Below are 27165 nucleotides of genomic sequence, written 5' to 3'. Positions count from 1 at the left end.
CATAACATCTTGGAATAAATTACCCATGAGAAGACCAGTGAACTGTAAACGGTCTCACACTTTTCACTTATTGGCTTTTCCCAAATATATTGTTGGAATTTTCCCATTTTTTCTGTCTGGGAACATTAAGCTGATCCAAGAGTGTTTTATTTCTAAAACAATAATACATCTGATAAAGCGATTTAAAATAAAACAATGTGTCCTTTCTATATTGAAGTTGTAATGCTTGTCTTGGTTGGTGCTCTCCTGCATGCACAAGTTATGGCAGTCCATGCCAAGATTCATTAGGATCTTGTTTCTTAGAATGCCAAAGACTGTCTCATGGGAGAAACTTACAGTGCTTTTATTCAAACTTTTCTAGAGTTTGACAGTAGTAGCCTGCAGCAGAGTAGCTTCCCCCTTAAAATAGTCCTCTCTGACCTATTATAAGCACTTGCAAGAACTTTTTTTCCTCCATTTTGTTAAAGTGTATATTTTGCAGTCCACCATGTGCACAAAATTCTTGTGTGTCTGGACATGTTACACAATGACTGCTAGTCAATATATTTTCCCATAAAGGCAGCTGTAGTCAAAGGAAGTGTTTGTGCATGCTATTAATACCTGGTTTTAAACCAACATAAATTATGTGCTAGAGAACAGTTGAGAAGTGATGTTTTCTATGCAGCTACTAACAGCAGATTCCTAAGGCTTTAACAGCCCAATCCTAGCAGGTCTACTCAAAAGTAAATACCATTATGTTCAGTGGGGCTTTCCCCCAGGAAAGTGTGTATAGGATTATAGCCTAAAAGCCTCAGGAAATGTGGTTATATCAGCCATTCATTCCCAGTGTTGATGTGTCTGCTTTGTGCTGATTTGAGTTGTCAGCATACTGTCTTCTTTTTTTTTCTTTTTCAAAACTACTAATGGATATCTGGTAAGATAACATTCTGGCCATGATCTCTAGTCCTCAATACAGTACATGGAAATTGGGTTCACTGATTCAAATGAACTTCCAAAAATGTAATTTAGGATGACAGTTTAAAAGAGATGTTGGTTGGTTGGTTGGTTGTATTTCTATCCCACCTTTCTCCCCAAAGGGACCCAGGGCGGCTTACAACAATGAATAAAGAAATGCAAAAACATAAAACTACAATTAAAAACACAAATTAAAACCCTTCACAATAAATAGCATTTTCATACAGCAATCAGACATTAATACAATGAGAAGAGCAACAGCAGCAATTTTATAAAAGCCCCAAACCTGTAAAAGCCCAGATGTTAAAAGATGTTAAAAAGGCTGAGAACTGATAACGCTTGTCTCACACTCACGCACATATATGCACACATGCACAATGTGTGTCTGTATGTGATCTCTCTCTCTCTCTCTCTCTCTCTCTCTCTCTCTCTGTATATATTTATATATATATATATATAGCAATTTTGGAGAGAAGCAAATGAGGCAAAAATATTTGCAGTATTCTCTCTATCCAACATCAGTTCAGAGTGAAAGCTATATACAGGTGTGTGTCGCTTAACAAACTTCCACTTAACGACAGACTGCATATATGACAGTGGTCAAAGCACAACAAAGAGGCTCTTAATGAGGCAGTCAGGACTCCCATAACCTGCAGCAAAGTGTATGTTTACATAACAAAGAGGTTCTTAATGCAAAGAAGAGGCAATCTATCTCCAGTTGCTGTGCAGCCAACTAGTTTCTGACAGGGAGTGTCTGTTTACACAACAAAGAGCCCAATTCTGAGCTTTCCACAGGAGCACACTGTCGCAAACATGCCATAAAGCACGTCTGTGAGGCTTACCGCTGGGCCAGTGCCCATGCTAGCCCGGCGCTGGGCTAGCACTAGGTGGGCGCCCTTCCTCCACTGCTCATGCGGTCTCATGTGGCACAGTAAGTGGGGGCAGGGAAGAGGCGTTCCTGGGAGGGGGGAGGCATGGGGAGGGCAGAGAGAGGGTGGGCTGGAGGCATGCAGGGAGCAGGGATGCAGGAAGCAAGTCTGGTGGAGCTCAGCTCCACCGGATCCTGACCATTCATGTAGGGCTTGGTGCCCTACACGAATGCCTTTACTTTACCGCCAACCTTTTGGTCGGTGGTAAAGTGAGTAACCCCATTGCGGGGCTGCTTCCCTTACCTGGGGGAAGGGGATGAAAGTCCCCTTCTCCTGAGGCGCCGCCCAGGAGAAATAAATAAATAATTTATATAAAGGGCTGGTTCACACATATAAATAGTGCGAATTTCACATACTTTCTTCCCAAGCCACAGAATTGTATAGAAAAATTGTTATTTCAACTAGTATTCTCCCCAACTAATTTTTGTGATTGTTGTGGTTCTAGACAAAAGATGAGCTGAGCTGAAATATGAGATGTGAATTTTGCAAACCTTTTCTTCCCTACCCTTTCCCTTGTGCATTATTGTCCCCCTCCCTGTTTTTAGCAATTTTAGAGAGAAGCAAATGAGGCAAAAAATATTTGCAGTATTCTCTCTATCTGACATCAGTTCAGAGCGAAAGCAATGCATCCTGCCCTCATTCAGAAGTGGCTTTGTGACATTGTCACATTGATTGTAGTTTCATATTGTGTGTGTGTGTGTTACATGTTGCTGGGCTCCCTCAGGGAAGAACAGCCAAGATAAAAGATGGCGCTGAAACAGTAGTGAAAAGGTGAAACTGCTGCTGGAAATAGAAGAAGCAAATATTTTTAATAAAGTACAGTGGACCTGTCTTATCCGCAGGTCCAGCATCCGTGGATGCTGAGATTCCCTTTAAAAACATTTTATAAAATAAAAATCAGTAAGAAAATTGCCTTCTCTACCTTCATGCTGCAAAATAGCACAGTTTGCAGGGCTGCAGAGGAGTTTCCTGCTCTCCCAGAAGCCACTTCCTGGTTGTGCGTTCCCCCCTCCATTGGCTCTGGCTCACCCCAGAATGACTTCCTGGAGTGCAGAAGACTGACCTGGAGTCCTACAAATAGCAAGATATTGAGGTGGAGGTAGGGAAGGCTGTTTTCTTAATGACTCATAGTGTGATATCGCACTTGGGTCCTCTCTATCCTCCCCCCAGGGCACAATTACTTTTGTAATTAAGATCTGCTTTCAAGTAAGAGTACTGTTTTGCTTCCCCTTTCCCATAACTATACAATTTTATCCCTTGTACTTTTCCTATTAACTAATGAAGGGAATATGTCATGGTTCCAGTTAGAATCCTCACATTGTTTCTAAGTTGTATTTAAAAGGGTAAAGAAAAAAGTCTGATCTTTATCACTCTTTAACCATCCAGGTTTTGAGTGTGGCAGGGTAGTAAGGACTCCCTAGCCACCTTGCCACATTCCAAATATGAGCTTAATTTTGAGCTGAATTAAGACACATGCTGACATGTGCTAGTGTAGAGGAGTAGCTAAACTGTGTTAAATTATTTTGACTAGGCACACCTCTGTTCCTGATTTATCCTGTGTGGTACTGATATTGAATTTCACACATGTGCCATTAATTACTCTCATATTTTACCCATTTTTGCAGGCCACGCTAGATGGCCTTGTGATGCAGAATAGTTTGCATGTGGGAGTATTGTAACACTTCACCTATATTCACTTCACATGGGGTCTGGAAGGCTTGCCTTTCCCTTTTTTAATTGGAGCATTTTTCATAATTGCTGCTATTTAACATGATTATTTTGTCAAATCATGGGATAGCTTTATAGCCATATAATAAGCCCAGGAGAACAACTTCTCTGACTGTTGCCATCTGTGGAGATCACAAGAGCAGCTTAGAAAATATGGACAATCTTTAGAGTAATGGGATACATATGGCAGCACACAATTATGTGTGGCTGGATTCAATTAGTGTTGTACAATTACACAGTTTTATCGCTTAGTTAAAACAGTGAAAGCACTACATGGTGGGTAATTTGCACTAATCCACATCTCTTTAATTGCCCTTCAGGGCTTAAAGGGAAATAGAACTTGTAAAGAGGTTACTTTCTGAGAAGATGAGCTTTAAATGATCATCTATGTTCTTTGATCTTGGCAGGGCAGACAATTAAAATATTATTGCCTCACAATGGAGCCTTATTTACGTCTTTAACGGTATTTGCTCACGGAAGGGAGTACGTGATTCTGTCCCCCTACCATGTGTGCTTACTCACAGAAGAAGCATTTCTAAAAGAAAAAAGATGCTTACTCAGAGACTGTAAACATGCCAGGTTGGACATAACCATAGAAATTATACCATTGGTAAAAACTAGGTAAATTATGAATTGCTTGTTTAAATGGTGTTTCATAAATGCATTCAAATTATGAACAGTCACGCACATACACACAGCCCCATTAGCCCAGTGGACACAATTTTTTTCCTATACACCTGGGATTACTTATTAAGATATGTTGGTATGCTGCCCAGCAAAGTTGCAGACACTGAAGTCCAACACTGTTTTATATGTCTCACTCAGAAAGAACAGAGTTAAAATGTCTAATGCGAAGCCCCTAATTAAAAACATTGTTGAAATGCATTTTACTGCTGCCAATCCTGCAGACACTTTTTAAAAGATTCATAAACCAGATGTACTTAACAAGCCATGTTTTTAATAATGCTGCAATTACACTTTTAAAATATCTTTCTCCTTGCCTATCTACTTTTTGGCTGTGTCAGAGCCAGTGTGTTGAAAATTTCAGATTGTCGGTCCTTGCCAAAGACAAGTTCCAGTTGCATGAGCTCATTGAAAATCAGCTGAAGGAATATAGCTCTGTGAATTCAAAATGACTTCTCATTGCTGATGGCGAATATGCACGCATGGTTGTACAATTAAATACAGGAAAGAAAGAGATCTCATTTTTTTCATGGTTGCACTAAGCAAATCTGGAAACGTTCTTTCTCTTTGTTTCTTCGCTCTCTACTTCAAATTGGTTTTGGTGGCTCCCTGGCTAATGATTAGATGAATAAAAATATATCCTAGAAAAATTTCCAGGAGATTTCAGAGAAATGCGTTAATCAAGAAAAATCTCATACATTTTTTTCTGTGCTGTCAGTGGTCATACCAATGTGGAATAATTGAGTTGGAAGTGCCTTATGGCATCATCTACCACTCTGGCAGGAACAGGTATCTAAGGCATCTATCAGCGGAGAAAAACAATTCCTGTCTGCCCTCATTCTCAGTGATGGGCCATTCTTGGAAGGACTAGCTATTGATGGAAAAGGTTGACATGGCCTTAAAAGATCCTTCTGTTTCGTAGATTTGTTGTACCAAAATCCAACTATGTGTCCAAACTACTTTTAAAGAATTCCAATTATGAAGGCAGTATTAGCAAATCTGCATGTTCAGGAAAAAAGTCAGACCTTCTTTCTGACATTGGTCCATTTTACATTGGTCCATTTTACAGTGCAGACAGAGGATCATGCAATTGAATACTGAACATGTCCTTTCCCCCTGCCCATGAAAAGTATCACACACCACCTTTCCCTCCTGTCTTCTCATTCTGGGAACAGTGGGAAAATTTTTCTCTCTTATATTTCTCCCCCTTGGCCTGCGAAGTCAAAGTTTCAAATCTACTTTTCTTACCACACCTTCTGTCCTGTAGATCTGTATCTCTTATGTTCCATACCCATAGCACATCTGACTAGCACATTTCTGTTTCTTGTGTGCACACACTGTCCATTGTACCATCTCTCTCTCTTTTTCTCTCTCTCCCTCATCATCCTCTGAATTCCACTCAGTCTGTTGAAGAGGAGGCTTTACTACCATAATCCAAGTGTAAGATTGTCAGTTGGAGAATGAACAGATTTATGTCGAGATAAAACACTAAACTGTTTTTTGTTTGTTTTAGGTTTATGAGCATCAAGATGGGAGCAAGTCTCTGAAGCTTGGAGATTTTGGGCTGGCCACCATAGTCGATGGGCCTCTTTACACTGTCTGTGGGACACCTACCTACGTAGCCCCAGAAATCATTGCAGAAACTGGGTAAGCCAGTTTGTTTTGTAAAATTGATACACTGATGTGAAAGATTATGTAGCTTCTAGTGGTAGCAATTAATCTCAAATAGATAATTGACAAATAAGGGCCAAGACAGCACCCTGTGATTTAGAGTGTTGCTAAAGGTATATTTATTAAAACTATCAACCCTTTAATGTTTAGGATCTCCTTGCCTCCATTTTTTGTCCTGCTTTATTTAGTGAATAACCTGTAGCGAAAGAGATGTGTTGGTCTTCTGAGTAGTCAAAAGCAGAATTTTTAATGCTTCAAGGTTCTAACATGATTTACATTTGTAGAAACATAAGAAAAGGAATATAGGTTAGTCCAAGCACTGGTATAAATAATTCTTTTAATTTCTCTGGTTACGGAAATTTAAAACTCGTGTGTGTGTGTGTGTGTGTGTGTGTGTGTGAACACACACACAATTCAATTTCAATTAATGAAATTCAATTTCAATTAATGATTTTGGCTATTTGTGCCATTTTATTTTGGTTTTATTCTATATAAATCATTCATTCATGGTGTTGCTTACCACAGTGTCTTATCACTTTTAGATATGGCCTGAAAGTGGACATCTGGGCAGCTGGTGTGATCACTTACATTTTGTTGTGTGGTTTTCCTCCATTCCGTGGGTATGTATTATGATACTCTATTTAGGGCACAACCCTATGCATGCCTACTCAGATGTCAGTTCCATTGTGTCAGATGAGACTTACTTCTAGGAAAGTGTGAATAGGATTGCAGCCTTATTCTTTAACAGTGCATGTGTTCAGCAAGTGATTCATTTTTTTTTCCTTTCTGAGCATAATGATGCTTACTCTCCTTCCCCCATGTGATGCAGTTTAAATTACTTACAGCCCAATCTTATGCATAGCTTCTGGTGGCAGATCTCCTCATCTGCTGCTGTAAGTCCTCTTATGGCATTGTCAGTGGTGCGCTGCTATCCTATGCTGCAGGACCTGGCACAGCATACTAGCAACTTGAACAGTTCCTGGATGCTATGCCATGCATGTTAGGTGGCAGTGGACTGGTTTGACATGGGGAGCAGGCTAGGCAGGGGACAGCTTGGGAGTGGGAGGGGGTGGATCTCACACTGGGATCCTATCCTCGTTTTCCTGATCTGACACCCCCCTGCCTCTGGCATCATGTCAGCAAAATAGGTAACATAGGTCTGAGAAGACCCATTGACTGCCTGGCAGCCTATGGAGAGATAAATAGAAAATATTTACTTTTGCAAGGCTGTCTAGTTGCCCACCCACCACCACCATTGGATTCAGCACATGCTCTAGTAGTGCAGCCCAATCCTATCCAGCTTCCCAGCTCTGATGCAGCCATGCCAGTGGGGCATGCACTGCATCCTGCAGTGGGTGGGTAGTCATGAAGGCCTTCTCAAAGTCATCTTCTTTAATCCTCAACATGGGGAGCAGGTTGACCTCTCAGCCAATATATTACTGTAGGTGCTGCTGGGATCAGTGTGTCATTCATGACATACTTCCACTCTTGGCAGTTGGTGATGATATTTCTAGCCCTATCAGTGGTCAATCCCTGGTTCCTTAGATCTTCCTCAACGTGTTTTTAGCCACAATTGTGTTTGTTTGTTCCCTTACCTTGGGGCTGCCTTGCAGCTGTATCAGTGGCGGGAAGTTGGTTAGGATTGGTGGGGTTTAGCAGTTGGGCCGTTTTGGAAAAGATAAATATACTTTAGACTTATTTTTATTAATACAGTGGTGTATTGCCAAAATGGATTCTGTCCTTCCCATAATATAATGCCATGTTAAGTCATTGTAGAATTATACAAAACAAAAACAAAATGCACTTATGTTTTTTGAAGTAGAATGGAAGTGCAAAGCCTTGCAAATTTGAGACCTGCTAGCCTGTGAGCTTTCAAAAGCAGCTCTTCCATGAAGCCCCTTTTCTTTTAATTTCAATTAGTGCTATGAGTTCTGCCAGCGGAGCCCAAATGTAGACTGTTGAGCATGAGAGAAACTAAATTCAAAGGTAGTTTCTGAGGCAACTGGCACAGGTCCGAGGAGACCCATAGGCAATCAGGCAGCCTACCAGGAGGTAGGATCAGGCAGCCTACCAGGAGCTTTACTTACCAGTAAATAAGTTTTTTTACTCCCTGAAAGTCTGATCACTTCTGTCCCACCCCCTACAGCATGCAGTTAGTGCTCTGCAGCATGCTCTGCTAATAGCTCTGTGCAGCTCCATGCTCTGTTTGTGCAGCTGTATGCTACAGACTGGCAGAGAATACTATTGGACTGTTCGTTTATTAGAAACAATGACGGGAAATGATGGGATTTTTTTTTCCTTTGCGATGTAGAAGCGGAGAAGACCAGGAAGTCCTTTTTGATCAAATTTTGATGGGACAAGTAGATTTTCCATCTCCATACTGGGATAATGTTTCTGACTCTGCAAAGGTAGATTTATTAAGTTTGTGCCTATTTTTTTTTCTTATCAAAGATACTCTTTATAAGCATTCTCTGACTGTATATAAGGTATGTGCCCTTGTATTCCATTACTCAGTGATCGCAGGTTCATGTAGGACTACACGTTTGGAATTCCTGGACCTCTCCAGTACACTGAAGAATACAAAGATCACATGGAGGATTTTGATACTGGAATAATAATATGAAAGTCAAGTTATAAAGATAATCTCAGGATGACAAGTTGTGGTATTTCTCTGATTAGCTCTTGAAACTATCCTGATTCAAGCATTCAGGTGTACAAATTAGTCAGATGGTTAAACATTATACTGGAACTATTGTACTACATGTTCAAAACAGGTTACAATGGAACATGCGATCCCTGACATGTGGACTTGGTAAAATTAATGAGCAGACCATTTGATTTGTTTGGAAAGCTTTCTCCTTTGAGAGACAGACGCCTTCAAAGCGATCTATATATATTGTTGTAAAACATATAGGCTATTAAATATTCAAGTACATCTTGAATTCCTCAAGTTATTCCACTGCCAATCTTGCCTGTTTGTTACCTGTTTGTTAGCTTGTTCTGTATAAGACCCGTACTTTCAACAAACTACTATGTATATTCTTTTAACAATGACAGTAAATGGGACTTGGTAAGTGTGGGTAGGATTGCAGCCTAGGATTGTTAAAAATTTTCCTGCTAGATGATGTCACTTCCAGTCATGACATAACTTCCAGTGGATCCTGACAGATTCTCATTCTAAAAAGTGGGTACTAAATGTGTGAGAACCATTGATCTAGTCTTTTGACTGTGAAACAGAAAAAGAATCAAGAGCTAGTTCTGTGCACCCTTGATCTAAAACAAAGTGTTGTTTACAAATTGGAAGATCATATTCCTTTATTTGCTATGTTGTATGAATTCTGTGGTTTCTCAGGACTGCCATTGAGATATTCAAAGGATTTTTGCTATTGCTTTACAGTAAAGTTGCAGTTTTAGAATATTTTTCCCCTAGCTTATTTTTAAAATACTGAACAATACTTTGCTGCATTTGGGTGAGAGAAACATTTTAGCAAACCCATTAGAATTAACTTACTGGGTCTAAACTTTTCATTCCGCAGGAACTTATTACTATGATGCTTCAGGTAGATATAGATCAGCGATTTTCAGCCTTGCAAGTCCTTGAACATCCATGGGTGAATGTAAGTAAATTTCAGAGCTGCAAGTTTTGTTTTAATCTGGCAATGTTTTATTTTTTTGCTTGTCCAGTCTTCCAACTGCTGTTTTGGAGCCAGCAGATGTTTAAATATTCCATAAGTGGATATGATATTCTTTCATAGTTGGCCTGTTAGACCAAACTACAATATTTTTCTTTACTTGTATTCTGAAAGTGCATGTAGGAATGTGGCCAGAAAATGGCTGTGTTGTGCCTTTGGAATGTGTGACTAGTTTCCTGGAGCTTTTCCAGTTCCCAATCTCAGACTTGTCATGGAGGATTGCCTAATGCAAGCACCACCTTCTGAGTTAAATATGAACTTTAGACGCTAGATTTACTAATATACGTGTTTCAAGTCCTGTGTACTTCCCCTGCATCAGTAAGAAAGAGCTTCACACACAATTGTACATGTATGAGTTCGGACAGGATCTTAAAGTCTCTATATTGCAATCTTTGTTCCTCTCCCCCAAATCTTCAAGCTATTATTATTTTATTAATTTATATCCCGCCTTTGTATATCCCGCCCAAAGGGCACACAAGGCGGCTTACAACATTTAAAAATACAACATTAAAAACAATAATTAAAACAATTTACAAATAATTAAAAAATCTAAAAACAAACCCCGTGGATTCTCATATAAAAAAGCAAGAAAGCCAGCCAGCCTGTCAACAATTAAAAGCTTTTTGAAATAAAAAGGTCTTCAGTCCACGCCAAAATGTTAACAAAGAGGGAGCAGTTCTCATTTCTAAAGGGAGGGTATTCCAAAGTTCGGGGGCCACCACCGAGAAGGCCCTCTTCCTGGCCGCCACCCCTCTCACATCTCTTGGTGGCGGCACAGTCAAAAGGGCCCCCCCAGATGATCTGAGAGCCCGGGCAGTATTGTAAGGAAGGAGGCAGTCCCTCAAATACTCCGAACCTGAGCTGTAAAGGGCTTTAAAAGTCAAAACTAGCACCTTGAATTGGGCCCGGAACAGAACCGGCAGCCAGTGTAGCCACCGAAGCAACGGCTCGACAGAGTCAAACCGACGTGCTCCAGCCACCACACGAGCAGCCGTGTTCTGTACTAATTGTAATTTCCGGCCCGTCTTCAAAGGCAGCCCCACAAAGAGCACATTGCAATAATCTAATCTAGATGTCACTAGGGCATGGGTTACTGTGGCGAGGTCCGCGCAGCTCAGGTACGGTCGCAGCTGGCGAATCAGCCGAAGCTGAGCAAAGGCTCCCCTGGCCACCGCCGCCACCTGGGACTCCAGGTGCAGCTGTGGATCCAGGAGAACCCCCAAGCTGCAGACCTGCTCCTTCAGAGGGAGTGCAACCCCATTCAGAGCAGGACGATAGCCCAGTACCCGAGCTGTGGATTTCCAAACCAAGAGCACCTCTGTCTTATCCGGATTTAATTTCAGCTGGTTCGCCCACATCCAGCCCCTAACCGCCTCCAGACAGCGATCCAGGACCCCAACCGCCTCCTCAGAATCAGGGGGAAAGAAGAGATAAAGCTGGGTGTCATCAGCATACTGATGGCAACCCACTCCTATTCCTATTCCTATTAATTTAGGAATAAATTATCACGTATGCAACAGCAGTGCATCACAGCCTAATTCTAACTAAATGCCTGTGTGGCATTGCAGTGGTGCCAGCGTGGCTTCCACTGCATCCTGTGGAGGATTTTTGGCTGCTGGAGATTTCCTTGGCATAAGAGGTTGTAAGTCCCTCCCCCGCAGAATAAAGCATGTTGGTTCTGATGCATCACCATACTGGTTGTTAGGTAGGATTAGGCTGTAAATTTTAGTATCAATGAAAGAGGCTTGATTACAGCACCAGTCAACTTAAAGAAACTCCTGGATACCAAGCATGAACTATGCCTTTAAATGTTAAAATGTCAACTCTTATCCCTTACCAATCTGTGTTTATCATTTCAAAGTTTATTAACTTTAAGATGGGTCCTGTAGGGCTTTTATCTGTGAATGAGTTAGCTGGGTGACAAAACACCTTTTTTCTTACATAGTGACAAAGTTCTAAAGTATAGCTGCTGCCATGTCAGCATCATGCATTTGGGCAATGCTAGAGAGAGAGAGAGAGCATGCAGTTAACTGATTTCTGTCCAGCCCACAAGTGTACACATCTGATCCGTGTTGCGTATATGCGACGGGCAGAAATTGCTTAACTAAACAAGCATGTAGCAGCTTCAGCGCTTTTAGAGAGAGTCATGGCCTGACACTGGATTCTTAAAAAAAACAAAAACAACTATTCAATATTTAGCCAAAAAAAATATGACAAATTAATAACATAGGACACTGCCTTACACTGAATTAGACCCCTGGTCAAATCCAGTTCAGTATTATCAACATAGCAGTGGCTCCAAGGTTTTACTCAGGAATTTTTGACTCCCCTACCTGGGGAGGCCAACATTTGAACTTGGGACTTTCTACATACAAAGCAGCTGCTTTATCACTCAACTACAACATCTCCCTTTTGATCATAACAGTATATGACTTAAGGACATTATTGTAGCTGTTAAAATGGAGAGCCATAATAATAATAATAAACATGGGTCTTTGATAACAGAAGCATGTTGCCAATGGGTTCATTCATATTTTGAATTTGGTCTCTGAATTCTTATAGAGGTAATTCTTGTCCAAGATACAAAAAACCAGGGCATGATAACCTACTGCAGGTCTCATTAATATTTATCTGTGGGTTTCAGTACATCTCTCTGTCATAACTGCAAAGAGCATTCCAATCTTCATTTTGCTGTAACAATTCCATCCAGCACAAGAACTGGTTTCTGCACAGCAGTGAACCTAGTGCTGGGCAAATGGGACAAATATCCTGGACGCTGAGCCCGCATGACTCTAGGACTGCATGGGAAGCCTTACTGAGGCTCCTGACATAGCCGGAAACTGTACTTCTCGTTTTCTAGAAGTACAGTTTAAGACCAGGGGCAAGGCTTCCCTAGTCATTTCCAGAGTCATGGGAGGCTTCATTGTGCTTTGAAGGTGGGGGAATGCCATCGTGCAGGAAGACAGCATAGCACGTGAGGGCGGCATCGCGGTTCTTTTCCCCAGGAACAGCGAGGAGTAAGTCCACCACTGATTCCGCAAGCTATCATTCCAGAATGGTTAGCATGATTATAATTTAGAACAAAATGTTCCAGTTTGAACTCATAGAAAAAAATAATACCAGAAACCAAAATGTATACAACTAACTTGTATAAAGTTTACTACATTATTATCGGTATTTTGTTGTAGTAATGAAGGTCATATGTCTACAGTTTTCAGAGTGTTTCTCAATTTATTATTAAAAATAAAAATTGAAAAGGTTTTGGCCAGTTACCAAGGTTGCAGAAAGTTTGAATTTCAATAGAATTCATTGGCAAGTTCCTGGTCCTGTTAACCAGGTTTCTTTGTATTTTTGTACAACTGGAAAAAAAATCAATTAAAAATTATCAATTAAAAATCAATTAAAAATTAAAGAACTTCAACAGTTTCTTTATCTGGCACGGTTGGGAGATCAGATAGTGTTACATCTGTCCCTGGTTTTAGACAAGGCCTCACCTATACATCTTATTCTATAGATGTATTATCAAGGCAGAAAAAGAAAAAAATAGAATTAATGAATATGCATAACCCTATGGTTTAGGATATTTCTCCATCTACTTTGCCTCAGTGATCCATGTCTGGAATGAAACAATACTAAGTGTTTGCAGCCATTGAATCCAAACAAATACTAAGTGTTATAAGGCATATCCACTAAAAGCCTTTTTCCCTAGGCAACTGCAGTATTTTTAATCACTTCATAGAGTACTGACCTAGGAACAATTTTTCTTATAAGCTATAAAAGAAGTAGACACCGAAAGTTTTTCCAGTGCCTCAATTTGCTCTTGTTTCTTCTTGTTATTTATATAATGACCCCTTTAACTGGTGCATTTTATCTGGTAGAGAGGACATCTTTTGTGCTGTGTTGTAAAATATTGCTTTAAGACTAAAATATTAAATAGAGCCTTTTTTTTAGTATTTCGCAAAAAACAAAACAAAACCCAGAAAGTATTTTAGTACATTCAAAAGAAATGTGTAGAAATTTGGAGTTGATGGATTCACAACAACTGACCCAGGATTGAATCACACAGGTGTGGGTTGCACCGGGTGATGCACATGGGAGGGTGACACTACTACTGGCCAAAATTTTTAAAATCTTGGTATTTTCAAATAATTCCCATCATGTTATACTAGGGCTATTCTGAAACTAAGTACCACTTGGATATTAAAATTTTTTTACAAAAACTAAAAGAAAGTAATTTAATGGAACTCAGAAGTTAAATACTATGGCCACACTACATCTCCATACAATCTCCATCTGAACTGAGGCAATTGTCATGTCATAGGACAAGCTTCTTTATCTCCTGCAGGAACTTTTACTCCAGGTTCAGCCAGCTGGTAACCTGTTCTGCAGGTCGCTGTGTGTGTGCATGCATTGTCATGCAGAAGAAGCAACCCCATGTTGGTGTTTCTCTCCTTTTGTTCCTAATGTTCTCCTACCTTCCAGCTGGTTGTCCTCCTGTAAGGTTCTTCCTTTAAGGTCCCAGAACACAGTGGCCAAACAGACAGTTTGTTTGGCAAGTGCGCTGTTTGGGCTGTTTGAGCAGTAACCTCTGTAAGACAACTGCAGTTCAAACAAACTTTCTCCAACCAGAAGTGAATAGGACCTTAAAGGAAGGGCCTCAAAGGACAACAATCACCTGGGAGGCAGGAGCGATATGCACACACACAGCAACCTGCAGAAAGGGTTACCAGCTAACTGAGCCTGGCCAAAAAGTTCTTTGTGCATTGGATAAAGAAGCTTGTCCCAGGACATGACAATTGCCTCAATTCAGATGAAGATTGCTTGGAGATGTAGTGTGGCCATGGTATTTAACTTCTGAGCTGTATGCAGAATGCAATGAAACAAATTGGATTGAAATATCTCTATTCTGGCAGCAACTGTTACCCTGCACATGCCTGATCTTATCTGATCTTGGAAGCTAAGCAGGGTCAGGCCTGGTTAGTACTTGGAAGGGAGACCACCTGGGAATACCGGGTGCTGTGGGCTTATACCATAGTCTTTCGAGACTGAAGGTTGCCAACCATCAAAAGTTATAGCCAAAAAACCAGCAGGGGCGAGGCCATGGTACATCACCATGCCCTCTGCCCAGGAGGTCTATCATAGGAGCGATGCTCTGGCATTCCATCCTGGATAACACGAACCCTAGTGATACCACTGATCACAAGTCATCTCCACTTTGGGATGTGGGCACAGTGGCACATGTTGCATGACCCAACAGGATGGTCTCTAGTGAGTGCTTGCTATTGAACTTCACTGCTGTCAGCTGCAGGCCTACTGACTTCACCAAAAGATAATTTATAGATACCATACAACTCTAAAATGGTAATATAGGAATCCTAAAGTTTCAGTCATTTCATCGACTGAAGGTTCCAGTTAAAAGTTCCAATAATCGGATTCATATTAGAGTAACAGAAAATGAGTCAGCTGCCAGCAAATAGCAGATTTATGGAAATCAAGGCTTGTGAAACAATGCGTGCTGGTTTGGAAAGCACCTCCAAAATTGCTCTTCGAATCTTTCAAAAAGTAATTCATAATTGCTTGTTTTTGCTTTGCAGGATGATGGCCTTCCAGAGAACGAGCATCAGCTGTTGGTAGCTGGAAAGATAAAAAAGCATTTCAACACAGGCCCTAAACCCAACAGCACAGCTGCTGGAGTTTCCGTTATAGCAGTAAGCATCTGCAATACACTGATTAAATGTTCTCTTCCAGTTTCCGTAAGATGATAATCTGTGTTGAGGAGGTGTCACCCGATACTCAACAGATAGATTCAACTTCAGTAGAATATAAATTACAACCTCAACCACCTACTATTCCATTATTGTGCTTTTTTCAATTGTTTCACCCTGAGAGTCATATCATCAACCTTCTAGAGCTAGGGTCGGCAACCTTCAGCCCATGGGCCAGATATGACCCGCCAGTCAAAATCATCCAGCTTGTAGTCCCCTAAAAAGATACATCGACCTGGCCTGTGGTGGTCCTAAAAAAATAATTCAAGTTTATAGCTCTATCACTGTAAGGCTTACAGTGTAAGCAGACCAAGAGCAGAAGCTTCGTTTGAGCATCATTCTCTGTCTGGACCTGCGTCTCTCCGCACCATGCCCATCTCTTTTATTCTTACCTCTGTGGCCTATTTGGGAGGTTTGCGTATATAAAACACACATGCATTCTTACTAGTGACAGACTCGATGTCTGGCCCCTATATGGAAGAAGGGTGCCAATCCCTGCTCTAGATTGTTGTAGAGTGCAGTATGCACTGACCTCTATCTTACTGGAAAATCAGTCCTTCAATGGGCCGAATCCACTGATGTGGGTATACACCCACTAATGTGACATTTAGGTTTGTGACTGTTGGCTGTAAATATCATTCCACAGATTGGACCATTTTAGTGCTCTCCAGTAGACAGGTAGACCCTGATTTGAATCAGGAATACTTCACAGTGAACAAATACTAAGGGCCAAGAATCATGACCTCCTCTGACATGGTGACAGGTGCCTGCTGGTACTAGAATACTGCATGGATTTTCTTGCAAAGGCTCCAAACACCTGCTTTCTGTAGCATGGAGAAAGCTTGGTCCTTGAAGCTTTCTGTATGCATGAAAGGTTCTGGCGTGCCCAAGAGTAATCATGTTGGAGATGCTTAGGTAACTTTACCCTAATTTATACCCAGTCTAGTCACATCAAGAAAGATATTTCTCCTGTTCAGGGATGGCAAAGAGATTTGTAATGGCTGACCAGGCTTTAACAAAAACTTATATTTTCCATTCCAAGATACTGCTTTGTGCATGTGGATTTTATTCAGTTTGCATATCACTATTCTGGGCTCAATTAGGTTTGCTAATTAGGCAGGAGTGAAACCAGCCTGAGATTTAAACAGAGTTCCATGCAGACCTTCCAGGATGTTGCAGCTATACAGAAGCATGCATTTTTGGAGATTTGGAGGAGAAGCCTAGTTAAAAATTCAGTTGCACATATGGTATAGATGAAAATGTGCCAATCTTTCTTCCCGCCATTAGTCCTACTAGCAAGATGACTTTCCATACTTACAAGTAGTCCAAAAATTTAACATTTATCCATTCCTCACACACACATGCAGAAGACCAAGTTTCTACTAACACCATTGCAAGGTCACTTTTTTCTGACAAGTCGAACATCCTTTCATTATGTCTGCCTGTGTCTAAGCTCTCTTTCATAAAAGTGTATATTGACCATGCTCCAGAGAAAGCCATCAGAATGATGCATTCAACATAACCATTAACCATATCAGATTGATCTGTGTTTGTTCCCAGCTTGGATAAATTTCAGGTGATTGTGACTGCAGATGTGCCCTTTCTCATGTAGCTCTCCCACTTTGTCTGCAGCCCTTTCAGTGATGGATTTTTAAGTTAGGATGATGTAAAATTCATTTCCACTGGCATAGTCTCCCTGTGCACCAACAAGGGATGCTTGCTCCAGAATTATTCAGGGATTGCAAGTGTTTCCCATTTCAAGCTATGCTTCCACCCCCTCCCCAAATATTTTAGCTTTTAAAATGAAGCAAATGAGTCCTGCCTCAACATGGAAGCTAATCTTTCCCTCATGCTTTCCTTAGATTTGGTCTTTTTTTTTTTTTATGTCATCAGCTTAACATACGGTCAGCATTGTTTTTGTTTCCATTTTTAAGCAACCAAAGCTAAAGTAGCTCTCCCACAACTAAAACATCCCATTGTCCGCATTCTTCACATGAAATGCCAGGTATGTTCTCAACTGCCCAGCTGAAAATCTTTTCAATTGGACTGCCAGCACGCTTGTCCATGAGAAGAACTGCTCAGGTCCTTCTATATGAGGGATTTCATATCTTTTCAAAGCTCTTCCAAATGCTTCGCTAGCCCTTTTTGCACCCATTCTTTGCCTCCTTTATTGCATTTCTTTCTTTCTTTCTTTTTTAATTTTCACCAGTTGCACTGGAACTTGATTGCGTTTAATAGTTTTAATTGAGAAAAGACTATTGCAGTGCAGCTTCTCTCTGAAATACCAAAATGATACAGGAATACAAAAAAATATGCAGATCTTTTGGATGTAGTGCTCAATTACATCTACTGAGTATTGACACCCTGGCAGTTTGGTACTGGAGTTTCCTATGTAACCTACTCATTCTGCACTTAAATATTTGATTTATTAAATGTTTGAACACATGTTTCAGTAAGCATTTTTGAAACACAGAGAACACATTCCTGTAAAGCATTTATGAATGTCCCAAGAGGATAGATAATTCTCACAAATAAATATTTCTAAACAACTCTTCAATACCCAAATCTAAGATTGCAAAATTTTAATGTTAACAAAAAAATGCTGCCTTGCATTTAAAGGGATTAAGTTTGGATTTAGAAAGTCCAGAGCTAAATTTGTTTTAAAAAATGGATTTAAAGTTTAAGAAGTGTTGTAATAAAGTTTATAATTTAAATATTCTTTGGGTGCCACAATGTAGTCTTAAGATGTTAGTGGGGCGTAACTGGTTCCCTTTTTTGATAAAATAATTTCTGTGTGAACAGCTTGAGTGGCCATTGGGGAAAGGTGGGATATAAATCTATCAAATAAACAAACAAATAAATGTATGAATGGATGTTAAGTGAAGAATGAAGAGTGTTGGTGCGCTGTGTATATGTAATTGTTAGAACTCTGTGTGTTTGTGTGTATTTCTCAGTTTTAAACAAAGAGGAGTTGAATTCCATTAGTGTAGGTTAGTCCTGCTTATGTCCCATAAGCCACTTAAAAACATTTAAAGCACAGGAGGCATAACTTGAAGAAATCTTGAAGCTGATATGTACAGACCACTCCTTACAAAAGGAAGCACCAGGGGACCAGTTGTTCCATCGTGGTGGCTGTTGCAAAAGCCCCATAAAATGCTTTGTGGCAGCTCAAATGGCTGGCTGGCAGGAAGGCTGGAGCCTTCCCACATGTGCTGGCAGATCAACAGAGACCCACCAGCAGAGATAAGCCCACAAAAGGGGAGAGGGCAAGGAGGGATTTGAATTGGGTGAGGTAGGGTGGAACAGGGTGGTGACGGGGTGTGGAGGTGGGCAGAAACAAATCCAAACCCCCTGTCTGGGCCTGATCTGCCTGCATGGATAAAGAATATCTCTAGTGCAAGTTCAAGTTTATCCATTTCAGCTGCTAAGGCTTACCCCAGGGCAAGGAAACAAATGTCACTCTACCGGAGGAAATCTCCAGCAGCCAAAAATTCCCTGCAGGACGCAGCAGAAGTCACGGCATCGCTGCATGGAGATTTAGTAAGGACTGAGCTGTTAGGCATGTAGAATTTACATGCTGTTTGTTGCAAAATACATAAAAATTAAGTATTAGTGGAACTTAAAAAAAATTTCTTTGGAAAATGTATAGTTAAATAGTAAAAAATTTTATTTGGGGAAACAGAATTTTATGGGGGGAAAACCTGAAACCATGACACCACTAATCTTGATTTTGTCTATAATATAACTGCATAAGAAAAACATTGGGTTGTATTTCTGACTTTACAAAGTCAGAGAGTAGCCAGTATCATTGAACGCCTCTTTTTGTCTACATTGGTTACAGTCCAAATCCTGAAAAAAATACTTTCAAAATGCATGTAATTGCTTCAAGTCTATAAATAGACTATCAATTTGAGTGTTTTAAAATAGTGGCTTCACTATTGCCTGGTAGTGTCTCCAGCCACTAAAAAGGAGGGCTTGTAATTATGTCTTAACTGAACACAGATGTCTTGAAAGAAAATGGCGCTACCCTATAGATTTGACTAACAACACTCTTCTGTTTGGGAATTAATAAAAACAAATGGGCCCTTCTTCAAAAATACACAAACCTTTCATTATACTAATTAACCATAGTCCAATTTATGTTCATGATTGGAAGCGTTAAAAGTGCGACTTCATGTGTGTTGACTTACTGTTTTTAAGCAGGCAGAAGAAAAGGCTTAACGATTACATTTGAGGTTCCTGGTTTGGCTGTGAGAGTAAACAGCAACCTCAAGCTTACAGGAACCATGTAGTGTTGATGAAGGGAGAAGGAGAAGGCAAAGGCAAGACAAAACTAGGATGAAAAATTATGCCCTTCCACTGTGTTTGAATAAGATATCAGCTCTACCACGACTATTTGTTTGCAGGTTGAATGACCTAAATTTAGGGCAGTGGGATACCTTAAAGAAGTGAACTAAAGTATAATGGGATAGGCTATTAAAATGTATTCCTAGGAATTCCTAAATGGAAAGTGACATTTTGATAATGGTTGGTTTCCAAAGAACTACTTTCATTCATGCAAGAGGGAGATAATTTCCACTGATTCTTCCTCTCTCTGTAGTCTCCTATGCAACCCTCTCTCCAGATTCACACCAGAAGTTCACTCATCTCTCAGAAGCAGGTTCTTGGGAGGCACAGAGGCTGCAGAGGGAAGGGGGAATCAGCAAAAATTCCTTCCCTTCTTGCATGTTTTTAAGTTGTAAGCCATTGACTACGAGAAAAGTCTAAAATGATCTTAGCTGCAAAATGCATAAACTAAGACATCTGCACTTAAGCTACCCTGCATCCCAAACACATCCCATGACTAAAATCCATTGACTTCAACAAAACTACATTCTGCATTAAGGGGCACAATACTATTAGGCAGACCCAGGTTCAAATCCCCACTGACTCATGAAGCTCATTGCATGACCTTGGATGAGTCACAATCACTAATTTATCTACTTCAGAGGTGTGTGTATGAAATGGGGTGGGAACCATGTAAGCCACACTGAGCTCCTTAGAGAAAGAATGGAATATAAACGTAATAGGATAAAATAAAACCACAGGATGTGGGCCAGGAAGTCAGGAGCTAGATTCTGCAGATCAGGAAGCAAAATTTGCTGCAAAGGCAAACTCAAGAAAGACATGAAACCCTTTCTAGTCATTCCAGGGGAGGAGAAGCTAATGGGTTGACTGGGTGAGAAGAATCTCACTAACCTGAAGGAATAGCCCAGGGAAGCTTTGATCCTGTTTCTGCACATGGTGGCTCATTGTGAAGGAAAATAACACAAAGGTATTAGGTCTCTCACTCCAAAGCCCTAGAAGTTCTTCAGAGGCTCTTGATAATATAGGCGGGCCCTATATAATATAGGGGGCCCTAATATAGGCGGGCCCCCATATCTACAGATCTGGTAGTTTCGAGCTGTGAAGGCTTCTTAGAGCAGGGGAGTCCAAAGTTTTTAGCAGGAGGGCCACATCATCTCTCTGACACTGCATCGGGGGGGGCGGGGAAAAAAAGAATTAATTTACATTTTAAATTTGAATATATTTACATACATTTACATAAATGAATATATTAAAGATGAACTTATATGAATGAATGAAGGTCTTGCAATAGCTCAAGGCCTATAAAAGGCCTTGCACAAAGCAAGGCTGGCCTTTGCTGCTGCTACTGCATCACAGACGTGAAACCACAAGCAGTGGAGGGAGCCCTCATCCCACAGCTCACACGAGAGGTCAATCAGTCACCCTCATGCTGAGAGCAGTTGCATTGGGCCAGTGCGGGCTCCAACAAATCTCCGGAGGGCCAGAGACTCATTGGAGACTGGGGACTCCCTGAGGGCCGCATTGAGAGGCCTTGAGGGCCGCAAGTGGCCCCAGGGCCGGGGTTTGGGCACCCCTGTCTTAGAGGTAAGAGAACATTTGTTCCCTTGCCCTGGGGTAAGGCTTCAATGCTCTGCTGGGTCTACCTGAACCTGTGCCAAGTAGACTGGAAAGGCAGATTGTTGCCAGAAAAAGGAATAGGATATCAGTGGTACCAGTGCCATCAATACCACCTCCTTCCTGACCTCAATCTATCCTCCTCCTTGCCTTGTTCCTTTCCCTCATGCTGACTTACTGTGCTGACTTACTCGAGCTGGGGAACATGGACAGACTGCTGGCACATGAAACCGGCCCCTTGCTACTTGTAGTGTACAGTATATTTCACTTTACAACAACCATAAAGGCCTTTATGCTGTCAGAGTATTAGTTCCTGCAGTGTAAGACCCTATTAGGATTGGGTCATTAGGGCAGACATAGTGGACTAATAGAACCCAGTGTTCCCATAGAATTCCCATGTTAACTTTCCTTTCCTGATAAATCATTTTAAACTTGGCCAACAGTCTGAGGCAAAGAAGGAAGGCCCATAGCCAGGGAGACAGACCAGGGACAGACTGCACTTGCTCCCAGTGTGGAAGGGATTGTCACTCCCGAATTGGCCTTTTCAGCCACACTAGACGCTGTTCCAGAACCACCATTCAGAGCGCGTAACCATAGTCTTTCAGGACTGAAGGTTACCAACACTAGAACCACAGATCCTAAACAGTTAAATAATTTTCAGTAGATCAATCATTTATCTTTTAACTGATTATTGAATGTATATAAATTAGTGTACTACAGAAACACTTTTAAAAGCCTTTTTGAAATACTGAAGGAAGTATAGGATAGCATCCAGGCTGATATGCAATACCTGCCACTCTTTGCTGGAAGGAAAGGTCCTCTTTCACATTACTTTCTTATTCCCTATCCAGAACTAAAACAGCTTCACAAAACAGTCTTTCAGTGATAAATCAGTGAAAGTTTAACCATATCAGCTAAGCAAATGAGCTTTAGGGCGCAATCCTAACCCCTTATGTCAGTACTTTCCAGCACTGGCATAGCGGTGCCAATTGGACATGTGTTACATCCTGCAGTTGGGTGTCACTTCCGGAGGCCTCCTCAAAGTAAGGAAATGTTTGTTCCCTTACCTCAGAGCTGCATTGCCCTTAAGTCAGTGCTGGAAAGCACTGACATAAGGGGTTAGGAATGCACCCTTAGTTCATCTTCCAGTTAAAACTCGTAGCCTCATTGAAATCAATGAATTTTAAGGAAAGTGGGTTGGATCCGAACATGTGCAATTCAAAAGAAGCTCTCACTAGCAAAATCCTGCCCTTTCTACTTCAGCTCCATTCCTGAATGTCAGGGGTGCTCCCCAGAATGGTGTGGGCTCAGGGGACTGCAGTGTGGGATTTGACTTGTGCAAGCTTCCTTCTGTTTACACAAGTTAGGATCTGACTCTCTCTCTCTCTCTCTCTCTCTCTCTCTCTGTGTGTGTGTGTGTGTGTGTGTGTGTGTGTGTGTGTTGGGATGAAGCTGTTAGACTGCAAGTGCTTGGGTCAGTTCATGCATGCAAGCTGTCCTTCCAATACAATTCTGAGCAGAGCGTTGTGTGGAGGGAGAGGTGCTGCAATACATTCTACTTTGATTTTGGTTGCAGAAATGTCAGTAGAGTTGCTATATAATAGTGCCACCTCTTGCAACAAGAAGGGTTCTGTAATTGTGGATGCTTACAGTATTTCAGACAAAACCTTAAATTTCTCTATACAGATACCCCATGTGGGTACAAATTGAGAGGGATCAGATGATGGAGATAATTGCCATGTGTGAACTGCCTCTAGTGAGTGGCCTTAAGTGACTTGTGAATTGCACCACTGATTATGAGCTGAGCTTAGATATCATTTCTCATTTTTCATTTGGTTTCCTAATTTTCTCTAGATATTATATTTATAATTTGTTTCTGTACTCATTTAAAAAAGTTGATACTAGCAAATGTGTGTGAGTGTGTGTGAGAGAATAATCTAAGCTCAAATTTTCCTCCCGTTAAGATAATTTAAGATTCAAATTATAATGTAACATTTTGGTACTAAATCTTTTAGAAAGTTGGCTGTTTTTAGCCAAGACACATTACACAAATATACCAGTAGATGGCAATAGGAGATCAGTTACTTAGGCATAAAAGAGAACAGAAGGGCTGCATGTTTTCAACAGGATGTGTTCAATAAGTTGGAATGTTTAAAATATTTTGAATGAAGATGAAACATGGGTTGATGAAACAAAATAAATGCCAAATTTTACTTTATGCTCTCTGGCTTCAAACTCAAGATGCTGGATACAATAAGTAAATAGCTGGGATCTGAATGTATGAAACTGCCTTGTTGAATTTAAATTGTAAACTTTCAGCCTTCTGTCTCTGCACTATTCTTTTACTGAACCCACACAAAAGCAATCTTATTTCCTTTTATTACTCTTAATGTAAACATTGCCGCATTCTCCAGTATTAAACTGCACAGCGTGCTTTGTTTCTCTCCGAAGGACTTTCTGCACTAAAACAGCATTTAATTACCTGTTAAGTGGTGCCCTGGCCACTTGTCAATACACTGTGGAAAGGTTAGAGAAATAACACCCTTTTGTAGCTATCCCAGTTTCACTGCAACACTGAATGAAATAGGTGAAATCTTACCGAGTTGCATATGTATCGAGTTATTTTTTCCCAAATCCATTAAAAAATTATATTTGAATTTTGGTACAAGATAGTAAACATTTTTTTTGCACTCATTAATTTTTATGCTTGATGTGTACTGTTGAACAATACACGAGATATTCATGACTCTTCCGAGTCCTTGTTCTTAGGATTAAAGCTGTTTTTAAACTGCAAGCCCGAATCACTAAGATTGATGGGGATGTCAAAATGCAATTCTTCTTTTCATCTTTGCACATTTCCACAGTTATGAAGAAGCATAACTTAATCATTGTGGTCTTTTCTGGTCCTCGAAATAGATACAGTTTTTATTTTTACCCATACAATTTAACAACTCCCTTTAGTGTAAAAAGGGGGGGATACTTTTTGGTTCTTTAACAAACTGTTTGTCAGCTGTTGAAGTAAATGCATTCTGAAGCAAGTAACCTGTATCTCAGATTTAAGTAAATGGGATTCTAATTTAGCCAGATAGACATTAGGGCTAGCTTTCTTCTTTATTCTTTATTCATTTTCTTGTTTTCCCAATTCCCGTGCATAGATTTTTATTTTTTTAGGATGTTAGACAACTACCTTGTGAAATTGAACAATAAATATGCTCTCAATAAGGAACAGTTTTGGTCTGGAGGTCTTAATTCTCTAGCATAATGTCGATCCACTGAGTTGCCCCGTTTCTCTCTGCTCAGCTGGACCACGGGTTTACCATCAAGAGATCAGGGTCTTTGGACTACTACCAACAACCAGGAATGTATTGGATAAGGTATGAGATGGTACAGCTCCAACAGTCAGTGTTTCCATGGCAACGTGCTGGCAGTCTCCATTAACCAGTTCCTTCAGTGAATAAACATGTTTTTTTGATTTGTTATCCAGTCCATATGCTGCTTTATCAGTTTCATTTTAAACTTGATTGAGATGCCACACCCCCTCATTCCCTTTCTTCACCCATTATTCACACTGACATTGCAAGCTTTTTCTTCATTGCACATGCTCAGTATCAATTTATCCCTATAGTTAAAAGGACAGTGTATACAGAAAAATAAAATGGATAAACTCAACCAATATTTTCTGTTACGCTCGTGGTTTTTAAGGCCTCTACTATCCTGTGCTCTTCTGGTTTAGAACACATGAAACAGCAACAGGATATCAGTAACTGTCTGTGTATGTATGTATATTTTTTATAAATATATATATATATTTCTTTATGAGATGTGGAATTATATACTGTCATTTTAAATCCTCCCTTCCCACCAAACACAATCCTTGCCTTATAGACTGAACAATGCATTGACATGACATAGTACTTAGCTTTTCTCCAGTTCAGTGAAATATAATGCATTGTATGTGTGCTGGTAAGCTTGTGTTTCCAAAGTATGCACATTTTTGTTACCCTTTTTTGGGGAAAAAGAGAATAGTAGATATTTTAACAAATAATATTGCATGAATATCCCTCTCTCCTCAGCATTCTCCTACAATGTGTAACATTGCTAGGTTTGTGATTGTGACTTCTTGTCAACTGGAGGGTTGGATGGGGTGGGGTGGGATGGTTCCTTGTTATTATATTTTTCAAAAATGGTATAATTTTCGTATGGGGGGATGGGACCCATTAAGCCTTCCCTACTTTAATGAATTGCTTGTTTGTGAGAGTTCTCTCCAGTACCCATTTAGTATATTTTGGTATTTATGTTCATCAGGTTTGGTTGCAACTTTTTTTTTAAAATTTTAAATGATGATGCAATGGATCTTGACTGAAATTTATCACATGCATTTCCTTTAAAGGACACACTTTCAATACTGTGCACAGAAAATCTTGCAAATTTTAGCTTCATTAGCATAACAGTGGCAGCAGTCATCACAAGCGTTTACAGTAAAGTAGATCTCTTCCTTAATAGAATTTCACTGAAATGCATGCATCAAACTACAGTAGACAATGCCAGCAGACGCAGGACTTCTCCCAGTACATTTCTAGAAGTTGTTTCTTAAATAAACATCAGAGTGCATGCTTTGCAGTGGAGTAGGAGAGACAGTCAATTTTTCTTCAATGGACATTGTAGATATTTTAAGTCTTTAATCACCAATTACTGTACATTTTGTACTCTTGTTGAAAATTGACAACGTGCATTTGTCTGGAAGATCCAAGAACAAAAAATGTGTACATTTATGTGTAAAGAGCAGGTGCTAATTCCAGCTGAAAAGTATTAGCCGAGAGCCAGTGATGACAGTGATCAAACTATTGCTATGCCATTCACCTAAAACCATCAAAATGACTTTGCACTGTGTATAAGAATTTATCGCCCCTGGTAATACTTCTAAGCACAATTGTAAAGTTTTGAAATCAAAACATGTGTGCATGAACATACAAAGGTAATTTAACAGTCTGTTCTGGGTAATGCAGGAGAAAAAATGTTTTTGAGATAGCATACATTCAGATGCTTGCTCAGTGCTGTCACTGGATGTGAAAAAGGGTGATAGCTCAAAGTCTTGTTCTCACAAATATACATGCTTCTTTGCATTGAGTCTCTGCCATGATTCACATAAAGTAATGTGAATACGTTTGGGCCTCTTCAGTCTAGAAAAGAGACGCTTGCGGGGGGACATGATTGAGACATACAAAATTATGCATGGGAAGGATAAAGTGGATAGGGAGATGCTCTTTACACTCTCACATAACACCAGAACCAGGGGATATCCACTAAAATTGAGTGTTGGGAGAGTTAGGACAGACAAAAGAAAATACTTCTTTACTCGGTGTGTGGTTGGTCTGTGGAACTCCTTGCCACAGGATGTGGTGGCGGCATCTGGCCTGGATGCCTTTAAAAGGGGATTGGACAAATTTCTGGAGGAAAAATCCATTACGGGTTACAAGCCATGATGTGTATGTGCAACCTCCTGATTTTAGAAATGGGCTGTGTCAGAATGCCAGATGCAAGGGAGGGCACCAGGATGCAGGTCTCTTGTTATGTGGTGTGCTCCCTGGGGAATTTGGTGAGCCGCTGTGAGATACAGGAAGCTGGACTAGCTGGGCCTATGGCCTGATCCAGTGGGGCTGTTCTTATGTTCTTAATAGGAGGGAGAGAAAGTTAAAAAAAAAATTAGGAAGAAGTGATTACTTGAAGGTAAGCATGTATGAAGTCTATGAAGACTGGTTCAAAACATTACAGAACTATGTG

At 40.4% G+C, this 27165-nt stretch overlaps 1 protein-coding gene across 3 annotated transcripts in view; it reads left to right on the top strand.

The window, feature by feature from the left end:
- The window catches only part of DCLK1 (doublecortin like kinase 1), a 283656-nt gene that overhangs the window by 243853 nt on the left and 12638 nt on the right, over positions 1–27165 (top strand). For 2 of the 3 annotated variants that reach the window (XM_066620144.1, XM_066620145.1), the window contains 5 exons: positions 5809–5942; positions 6509–6586; positions 8278–8374; positions 9503–9583; positions 15253–15366. In XM_066620144.1, coding sequence (XP_066476241.1) covers positions 5809–5942; positions 6509–6586; positions 8278–8374; positions 9503–9583; positions 15253–15366 — 504 coding nt within the window. Of the gene's footprint in view, positions 1–5808; positions 5943–6508; positions 6587–8277; positions 8375–9502; positions 9584–15252; positions 15367–24684; positions 24759–27165 lie in introns of all 3 variants that reach the window. The other variant, XM_066620147.1, reaches the window with a different exon arrangement.

Source organism: Tiliqua scincoides, chromosome 3, assembly GCF_035046505.1.
Source record: "Tiliqua scincoides isolate rTilSci1 chromosome 3, rTilSci1.hap2, whole genome shotgun sequence".
Taxonomy (NCBI): Eukaryota; Metazoa; Chordata; class Lepidosauria; order Squamata; family Scincidae; genus Tiliqua; species Tiliqua scincoides.
This window is presented reverse-complemented; position numbering and strand designations above follow the sequence as displayed.